The 10,252-nt window shown below is 43.9% G+C and overlaps 1 protein-coding gene across 1 annotated transcript; it reads right to left on the bottom strand.

The window, feature by feature from the left end:
• Positions 1–933: 933 nt before the first annotated feature.
• On the bottom strand, positions 934–4,923 carry LOC115249705 (ubiquitin carboxyl-terminal hydrolase 26-like). Its single transcript, XM_029835825.1, has 17 exons — positions 4,726–4,923; positions 4,527–4,602; positions 4,350–4,442; positions 4,126–4,263; positions 3,949–4,041; positions 3,725–3,862; positions 3,548–3,640; positions 3,324–3,461; positions 2,980–3,158; positions 2,765–2,896; positions 2,559–2,682; positions 2,336–2,487; positions 2,148–2,241; positions 1,993–2,069; positions 1,778–1,895; positions 1,635–1,689; positions 934–1,551 (listed from the first exon to the last, which is right to left on the bottom strand). The coding sequence occupies exons 1-17, from the start codon at positions 4,911–4,913 to the stop codon at positions 1,382–1,384; spliced, it is 2,058 nt and encodes a 685-aa protein (XP_029691685.1). The 5' UTR covers positions 4,914–4,923; the 3' UTR covers positions 934–1,381.
• Between the last annotated feature and the right edge of the window lie 5,329 nt (positions 4,924–10,252).

A 10,252-nucleotide genomic window follows, 5' to 3' on the forward strand; every position in this document is an offset into this window, starting at 1 on the left:
GGAGTTTTTCCTTGCCACTGTTGCTTGTTTAGGGTCAGGCCCTGGGATTCTATAAAGCGCCTAGAAACAATTTTGATTGTAAAAGACACCATATAAATAAAAATTGATTGATTGATTGTAATTGGGCTGATTTCCCAATAATGACCTTTAGTCTGACTATGTTTGTCTGCTCCCTGCCTGCTTCCATTGTGCTTTGAGCCCCTCCTTGGACTGTTTATAACCCGTCGCAGGTGTCACCTACATTTTGTTGAGTGGTCAAAGTGGCCGTTTTGGGACAAAATGACACACATCTGTGGGTCAACTTTAAATTTCTGTCCCTTCTCTCCACCTCAGCCAGCTGCTCTTCATACATTCACAAGAACAACCCAAGACTTGGAAACCCTTCAACTCAGCAAGGTTAGCCTTCCCAATACACTGCCACGGAGGAACTATTAACAAGTCTGTTTTTTCTTATGCACTTGAAGAAACCCAGTAAGGTAGTTGACTTTTTCCTTTAAAAGACTAAAGTATCAAAGTAGCTTGTAAGATTGGAGTGAAAGCTGAATTGTACCTTCAGTGTTTGTTTCATCCAATATTTGCCTGACTTGTAACACATACATAAAACTGAAATATCAGTCTGTCAAAATTGTGATAACCAAAAATCACAAATAATTATCCATTATTTTAAATTTAAAAAAGAAAGAAGCTACATAGTCAGAGAGCCATAGTTACCATTATTAAGCCTTGGAATAGGAACTGTCAAAATACAATACATTGAGTTCATAACTCTATTTAATAATAATTATTGATAAAAGTATGACAATCATAAGAGCACCGAAAATGGATCTAAAGAAATATATTACAACATTTGAATAAACAATTATTGGTTCAGATTGGTTCAAACATGCATGCCTTCTTTACATCAGTCTGACATTTAGGTGCATTATCCTATTTAATAATAAACTGTTGGGTTCCGGATCACTTGTGGCTTGTTTCTCCCTGCAGGGGGGCGTGGAGGAGCCAATCATCATCCACAGCAGGCGGACGCATCTTTCCATCAACCGTTCCATTTAGAGACAGAGCACCCGTCTGCCAAGAGTGTTTTGTTCTCCTCATGGTAACTTGCTAACGTTGTCACTCGGTTGAGGTCTCCACGCCTACCTGCGGACATGAACTGCTCGGCGAACTAATGGTCCGCATTGGATCCGCGCTGGAGCTCCCAGTGCGTCCTGGAGGACCAATCGAGAGATTCTCTGAATGACCCAGCAGAACCTTGTGTACCTTGTGTTTCGAATAAAGGCGCTTTTACGACACTATTCCCCACTGTGTGTTGCCTGCTCTTGGGTCCTGAGACAACCAGTTCTAACAAACGACATATTTAGTCATATTTCTTGTCCTGATTCTAATCCTTCTCCATCTTCTCATAATAGAGTAAATATGCTGTTTTCTGTCGCTGCTGGCACACGTGGTTAAAAGTCGTTTCTTTGACAATGTCGTCATCATATGTCACCCAGCAGGCATTCCCATCCCCTTGGCCTGCATTTCGATAAACTCCGTCACAAATGTAATGGCCTGTGAAGGAAGGAACTGCTTTGTTAGTGGTCAAACAAGGAGAACATTGGTTTTCAACACAGTACTGACAGCTAAACACTGACCGCTGGTAGTGCAACTCCCCAAATGGTTGACGATGCTCTTCAGAGTATATTTTGTCTACAGAAAATCAAAAGAACAAGCCATTAGCTCCACTCTTTGAGCCATTTCAGACTGATGACTGCTTCAAGGTTTATCAAGGGTTTACCTTCTCACTGCTCTGATTTGTATGGAGCAGCAGCTCCCTGGATAAACATGTGGCTTTGTGAATTTTTTGCGCAGCAAAGTAGGACCACTTAAATCTCAATAGGTGGATGATCAGCACACTATCGAGAAGAAAAGGGGAGGGAAGAGGAGATGTAGAGACAGTTAGGGCCTTTAGAAGGCAGCAGATGTGAGGATGCTGAGATGGCTGGTTCTCACTTTGGCAGAGTGAAGAAGGATCTTTGCTCTGTCGTCTGGGAGGCGCCACAGTCACATTTGTAATCCAGCAGTTGCTCCTGCAGAATCAACAACAGTCGTGAGGTTCAACAGCTCCTCCATCATTCACACATGAACACCAAACATGTGTCCCTTACTTTCAGGTACAGCTGTATTCCTTGCATGATGGTGTCCTCAGGCGCCACGGACAGGTTCAAACACTCCTCCACATTTTCAGATTTATGGCCACAACTGTGAATTCAAGAGAGGATTCAAATAACTAAGGATTCAACTAAACAAGTTCAACACCTATGCAGGAGCAGAAGGTTTCCAGGTATATTCCCACCTGTGGCACAGCATGGTGCTCAACATCTGGAAGCTGATGTGAGCCTCCACAGGGCAGGTGTAGCTCTGCTCTTTGTCAGTTGCCATTGACCTGAGCTCTGTAGAGACGGAGCTGAGCTGTTCCAGGACGGTGTTCAAAAATTCGTGGGCATCCTGCAGACAGACCAAAGTGTCTAGTCCAGAAAAGATCAGGATGATGCTCTTGAAAATAAAAGAATGATTACTTGTTGCTCATCTTTTATAAAGTCTGGATGACGCAGGGCAATGGTGCGCAGGAAGGTGAAGAGGGTGGATTTCTTCTGCATGCTGTTTTTTGTTGTGAAGCAGTTGTTTATATCTGTGAGCAACCTGGAAAAAGGAGAAAGCAGATGTTTTTCATTCATTGCATTAATGCCATAGAATAATGGGGGCACGTGAGCTTGTGCTGTACTTGAAAAGCAGAGCTTTTGGGTGTGAACGCCACTGATGACTCTGTTTCTTGAGCTCCTTCACAAAAGGCATGGGGGTCAGGAGGCTCTGGAGAACAGAGTTCATAAAACAGGTCTGGGACAGATTGGGGAGCCTGAAACACAAGAAAAACAGAGCAAAGTGTTGTTGTTGATGATGATGATGATGATGATGATGATGATGTGCAAATTTTTTTACCCATAACAGGCCAGTTCATCAGATGTAACGGTTCTCCCACTTTCTATTCTGCTTCTCGAGACCACATAGTTTAAGGCCTCCAGGAATCTATTATTTGGAGCACTAGGCTGTGATGTCAAAGCCAAAACAGCCGCCAGATGTGAAGAAAGCGAGTCTTCCTCATCCTTCTTCTCCAGGCTCTGTTAGTTAAAGGCAAAGCAAAATCAGCTCAATCTATTAAAAATGTACCTGGTGACCTTGGTGTCACTGACACAGGACGAATATATCTCTGGGTCTTCTTCATCTGTGGACCCCAGACTCTGTTAAGAATAAAGCAATATCTGCTCAATCTCGTAAAAATGTACCTGGTGACCTGCAACACCCAAAGGTGAGCCTGGCCGGTGGACTCTTGCCGAGGGCTCTTCAGCCAGCTCCTCCTCTTCGGTGTCACTGACACAGGAAGAATGTATCTCTGGGTCTTCTTCATCTGTGGACCCCAGGCTCTGTTAAGAATAAAGCAACATCAGCTCAATCTTGTAAAACAAAGTCAAAAATCCCTCAATGTTAAGAATAGAAATAGGATTTTTACAGCTTGTTCAACATCACTGCTGGATGTGGAGGAACAGAGGCTGTCCACCGGACACGTGTCCACTTCTCTGGCCAATGCAGGACACTTTGAGCTCTGTTTGTTGGAAGAGGAGACAGGGTCCATGTGAAACATCGGGAACTGGTGTTAATTTTTCTCTATCAAAAGAGAAAAATGTACCTGGTGACCCGTGACACCTAAAGGTGAGCCTGGCTGGCGGACTCCTGTCGAGGGCTCTTCAGCCTGCTCCTCCTGTTCGGTGTCACTGACACAGGAAATATATATTTCGAGGTCTTCTTCATCCATGGACCCCAGGCTCTGTTAAGAATAAAGCAAAATCAGCTCAATCTAGTAAAACAAAGTCAAAAATACATCAATGTTAAGTATAGAAAGAGCATTTTTACAGCTTGTTCGACATCACTGCTGGATGTGCAGGAACAGAGGCTGTCCACTGGACATGTGTCCACTTCTCCGGCCAATGCAGGACACTTTGGGCTCTGTTTGTTGGAAGAGGAGACAGGGTCCATGTAAAACATCTGGAACTAGTGTTAATTTTTCTCTATCAAAAGAGAAAAATATACCTGGTGACCCGTGACACCTAAAGGTGAGCCTGGCTGGCGGACTCTTGCCAAGGGCTCTTCAGCCTGCTCCTCCTGTTCAGTGTCACTGACACAGGAAAAATATATTTCGAGGTCTTCTTCATCCATGGACCCCAGGCTCTGTTAAGAATAAAGCAAAATCAGCTCAATCTAGTAAAACAAAGTCAAAAATACATCAATGTTAAGTATAGAAAGAGCATTTTTACAGCTTGTTCAACATCGCTGCTGGATGTGAAGGAACAGGGGCTGTCCACCGGACACGTGTCCACTTCTCCGGCCAATGCAGGACACGCTGGGCTCTGTTCGTTTGAAGAGGAGACAGGGTCCATGTGAAACATCAGGAACTGGTGTTAATTTTTCTCTATCTAAAGAGAAAAATGTACCTGGTGTCCTGCGACTCCTAAAGGTGAGCTTGGCCGGCGGACTCTTGTCAAAGGCTCTTCAGCCTGCTTCTCCCTGCTAATGCAAAACCCAAGAAAACAGAAGATCTGCATGATGAAGAACCCTTCTCCATTTGTCACATGAATGTTTCAGTCACAATTCAGGGCAATATGTTTAACTTTGAGGAACGTTTGGTCGTACCGCCTTGGTTGGTCCAAAGGCTCATCATCTTCTTCATCTGAGTCCTCCACAGTGACACAAAAACATGAAAGAAAGCACCGGAGAGCCTCGTTCAGAAACTTGGACTTTTTGGTCATGGATTTGGCTGCATTGCCAGCTGCGCTATCAATGGGCTGCATTCTTTTGGCAGTGAAACAAAATGTGTCCATCAGCTTACTTGGTTTGTGAGAGACTGACTAACCTTATACCCCCTCTTTATGAAGTTAAATTTTAGCCTTTGTTTGTTGCTTTGTACAGTCGTCCTTTGATGGCACTGTTTTGTTGCTTTCAATCCCTGTGCTTTGATTACGACTAATACATTACTCTGATCATCGCAGTGTGCATCGCAAGATGCAGAAAGGCCAAACGTGACCAAGGTGGTGGCATGTGTGATAATAAATGACCTACAGCTAGCACAGACCTCCACTGAGTTGCTTATTTACCCACACAGTGTGGCTTACACATAGTATAGGGCATGTATGTGGGCATGTTTGTGTGTGTGTTGAGGTGTGTTGATTCCTTCGTACTCTAGGTGCTTTCTCAGCACGTCAAAGAAGCCACTCTGAATGTGGTGGATGTGGTCCATGCTGGTTCCTGGCTTAGCTCCAGCGGGTCTCCGGCTGGAGTAAACATTGCACCCAATCAGTTTTATTGGGTGCAGAAAATGTTCACTCCCAAGCAGGTGATACTTCTGGGGACAAATTCAATGGGTTCTTTTTTTCCCTTCACCTTCTTGTGTCCCCACGATTTTGTGGGCCTCCAGGTCAAATACCTTGGTGTGAAGCTGAGCGTTGTGACTTTCCAGCTGAGTGCATTTAGCCCCAGAACTTGCATATGTGTGTCAAGATGCTCTTGGCTAGCTGCACAGGCCTGCAGTTCAGCCTGGGACGCTGCAAGTATATGAATCTTACGCTGAGTCCGAAACCACCCCCTATACCAGGCATGGGCAAACTACGGCCCGGGGGCCACACGCAGCCCGTTAAACGTTTTAATCCGGCCCGCCAAACTTGAAAAATTAAATGAATAAACCTTGTTAATGTTATATTTTCACTGCAATTCTGGTGTTTTCCCACTAGAAAAAAGACAGTCAGGAGGAGAGTGATGGTGATATCCTGAAGGATAACAGAACTTTCAGTGCTTTAAAATAGAAATGGTTATTAATTTTTTTTAAAAAGGCACATTTTATTCATTTGATTTTAAGTGTTTTAAGACTCATTCCAAAGTCAGATATTTTGTTGTAATGCTTCTCTTCATTTTCATTTGAAATTAAAGCACATGTTTTCTCCATATCCCAAAATGTGTATTTTTTCTCCAATGAGGTGAGGTTACCAAAGCACTCCATCCATCCATCTGCTCCTGGTCCGGCCCCTTTGTCAAATGTTAGAACCCATTGTGGCCCATGAATCAAAATGTTTGCCCACCCCTGTTCTAGATTCTTTTCTTGTCCGGTTGAACATGGAGATGTGAGTGTGTAAATGACTGGTGTGAACTCAGAGAGGACTGCTTCTGCTGTGACTGCTCTAATAGACTTTGATAAAGATGATGAATGGACAGAAATGGACCTTATAACGTGTCTTGTGGTTTTCTTTGTCTTCTTTTCTTACCAATTGCAACCAGTCCACATCTGCTCTGTAGTCATCTACAACCAGACCATTTATTCCCTCTCTGTCCCCTTATGATCAGCTAAAGTATTGTCTCTATACCACTATAACCAGTCCATTGTCTGCTCTGTCCAACTCTAACCAGTCTGTCCCACTCTAACCAGTCCCTTCAGCATATTTAACCTCAGGTTCCAGCTGTACCGCATCAGATTCCAGGATCAGGGTCTGATTTGTTGCACAGAAGATCTCTTCTTCCCCATTAAGCTTGTTTATGAGATCAGATGGAACAAACCTTTCAACAAATCTCTTCACATTTTCAGTGGAGAACATTTTCAGGGGTAAAGTTGCTTTGATGCAGGCTGAATGACGCTAAAGCAGCTATTTTCAGCCTCGAAGACACACGCAATAGTCGTTTCAACCGTCCCTCCTCCCCAACTCTGGCTAATATTAGCTCCCTACTATTGTGGTGCCATTTGTTTTCACACCAAACCTTAAACCAATTTTATTTCTTCTAAAAGAAAACTTAAGCTGAGCAAGAGCAAAGGGAGGCTAACATCATCCAGGAGGAACTGACGGCTGTTCAAGGACGAAGAAAACACACATTTGCATTAGCTCAAGGTCACCACTGTCACCTTTAACGTTCACCATCAGCTGGACGGGGACACAACGTCCTGCACACACAGAGGACATTCTTTAAACACATATCCAACATTCTCTAAGTTCAAAGCATCATAACAATAATGTTTAAGGTCTGTGTTCTGTTCCAAAATTACAATGTTAATAAAAGACATTGACGTTGAATGTAACTAGTAGAAGTGTGTGAAGACTCCTGACTTTTAATCTTCACCTATTTTCTTCTGGAAAATGTATTTATTCCAAAAACACACACTACTTAATAAATATGCATGAGCAGAGAGATGCACTGACATGGGCTTCAACAGGTTGGAATAACACTCCCCAAATGTTCTTTATTCTGTTGGCAGAACTTTACAATCCCTTTGATGGGGACATGAAAGCAGCAGAGGCTTCTTATCCCGTCAGCACACCAATTTTTAATGAGGTTTAGACTTCAAATACGGCTCTGACTCAGCTGTGAAGAGTGTGTTGGAGATGAGATGAGCTTGTCAACTTATACCTGCCCTCACCCACCCTGCACACACACACACACACACACGCAGATAGATACATTTGAAATGTGTTGTTTTCATCAGACTTCATATATAAATCCACTGATTTGGGCTGATTGGAGTGGGAAGAACAGATCTTAGAGGCTGATGGAACATTACAGCAACATTTTATTTTACATTTTTAACAGCCTTTCAGATTCAACAAGAGATTTTTTAGCCATCACTGTCGCTGACCCTTTAAGCCAGCAAGTGCATCTTTTTTTAATATATTTCAACCTTCTGTTGGATGCAACTCCAGTGTGCAAAAATCATATTTATCAAACTTTTTGGACTTGTTTTGTTTGGATTGAAAAAGACACTTTCAGACTGGACCCTGAGGAAGGAGGCAAGGAAATTTCCATCAGTGTAAAAGTAAAGGAAGGTGGTGAAGCACACAGTGTGCACAGGTGGAACACAGCATTTATGGAGCAGCTACTCTACAGCAGATAAGACATACTAATTCATCGGCAATAAAAGCCCAAAAGCCTTGGGGGAGAACCTGCAAACTCCATCAAAACGACCTGGGACTTTTAATAATGGTGATGCATCAAACACCCCCCACCGACAGGACCGGTCCAGGTCTGTCCTCTCAGATACGCTCGACAGTGACGGTGGCCCGGGGAGGATCATATGGCCTCTGGTGATCTGGTTTCACCCCCCGTGTCTCTGGGCTTCTGGGCTCTGTGGTGATCTGCAGAGGGAGAATGAAAGGCTGGCGTCTTCTGTGAACCTTCTATCATCAGCCTCACCACATTCTCTCACTGCCATATCAGATAACAGCTGGTGTCCAGGCCAAACCGCACTTTATTGGCTCATGGGTGTTTGAGAGTCCCAGTTCCACTGAGCGTGAAAGGTTGTTGAGTATTTTCAGCAGTTCTCAGCATCTACAGGCAACACTGACGCCAAAACATCGATGGAAGGGCTGTGGGGTCAGAACAGCTCCTCTTATTGTTATTGACATTTACGTGACTTTCAAAGCTCCAGCTCCTCACTGTCAGCAGGCTGGACACTGATCCTGGATCCTGAAGCTCCTCTGCTCTGCTGCTTCAGATCTTGTCTACTGTGACCTTTTGTCCGCTGTCTCATCTGTGCTGCATCTCTAAGATGCTCCCAGGGTCTGAACGGAGCAGCGGATCTCCCTCAATAACACAAAAGGTGTCAATCAGGTGGCTTTCATTTAATGTGGGTATCGTGTAGGCTACAGTTGTCACTATTTAGTCATTTGAAAGCATCATTTATCGCTGACTATCAATGAGTCTGGTCGTGAGCAGCATTATTAGCAATGCTGCGCTAATGGCTAACAACATCCAGTGTCTCTGTGGATACGATGTGCTGTAAATAAGCAACAACATCTGCTTCAGACTGTTTCTGTAGATTAAGTTCTTTATATAATCTACAAATGTGCACAGTTCTGCAGCCGTCGGCAGGCCCATTCGTGGTCCGTCTGCGGTTCTGTGGGTTTGCTTGGTCTGGTCACGGCCCTGATGAGGTGATGAGATGGACAGATGGAGTTTGTCTCCAGAAGTGAGCCGAACCTGCTGAGCCCCAGTCTGATGCTGCCTTCACGGGTTCATCAGATGCGACCCAGACTGGAGGCTGTTTAAAGAAATAACCCTCCTATTTTTAACCTTTTTAATCAGCATCGTGACTCAGGTCCACCCGCAAAGATCTACAAAAACTATCCGGACATCATAAGAGAATTAATGTTACTTTGATTCAGAACTTTTTCCGTGCTGGTTAAGGACACCGTGAGTTTTGGACCTATCAGCCGGCTTTTAAAACGACCCCTCTGCACCTTCAGACAGCAGGGAAACAGCAGAACGCAGATTAATACCCATCAATAACAACTGGGGTAGAGGCCTTGAATCTGAGCGCCGTTTTAAATAACTCTTCATACATTCTGGGCATATTTTTCATCTTTTCTTCAGTGAATTATTCATAACTTAATAAAGTAGAAGAATAAAGGTTACGGCCTTAATTTAAAGTTTGCTGCCCTGAAGAACTGAATAACTTAAGAACGTTAAGTTTGTATTTAGCTGACGCCACCGGCACCGACTCGGGTGAGTTTGGTCATTTGTGCCACGGTAATTATAGCATCATTATGGGGTTTGTCGCTATGGTAGCGGCTCTCCCGACACGGTTCAGGTGGGAGATTGCTGACGACACTTCAGCTCAGCACAAACGTGAAGGAGGTGCTGTTTATCTTCTTCAGCGTTGGAGGGGAATCAGGAATAACCTTGGATTTATTCTGATTCCTCAGGGAGCTGAGCTGCTGCTCTGGCAAATCCTCAAAGACATTTCTGATGGTGTTGAGGGAACAAGAACTTTCATCACTCAAGTGCTGCCAAGAAGGATCATGAAGGATAATTACTAAACGCAAACACTGCCATCCTGCACTGGAGTTCATCTCTCAAGTACTTTACTTTTATCTGCTGTGCAAACAGAAAAACATAAAAGATTTTGATATAATGTTGTTGGTATTGGATCAAGGAGAATGTTTCCAGCTGATGAAAAAGCATCCACATATTTTAAGAAGAAGAATCAGATCAGCTCCTTATTTGCTGAAGCAAACGTGGTTCCTCTGTGGTGATGGTGGTCCGAAGGTCCGAGGTGCTGAGGGGCTCTGCAGAGCTCAGATGATGTTCACAAGGGAAAAGTCACTTTGAAAACTCATCACAGACACTGCTGCATTAATTGCATCTCAGGGGGTTTGATTGAAGGCTCATACTGGAGATCCTGGGA

The sequence above is a fragment of the Takifugu rubripes genome, chromosome 4 (genome assembly GCF_901000725.2).
Source record: "Takifugu rubripes chromosome 4, fTakRub1.2, whole genome shotgun sequence".
Lineage (NCBI taxonomy): Eukaryota > Metazoa > Chordata > Actinopteri > Tetraodontiformes > Tetraodontidae > Takifugu > Takifugu rubripes.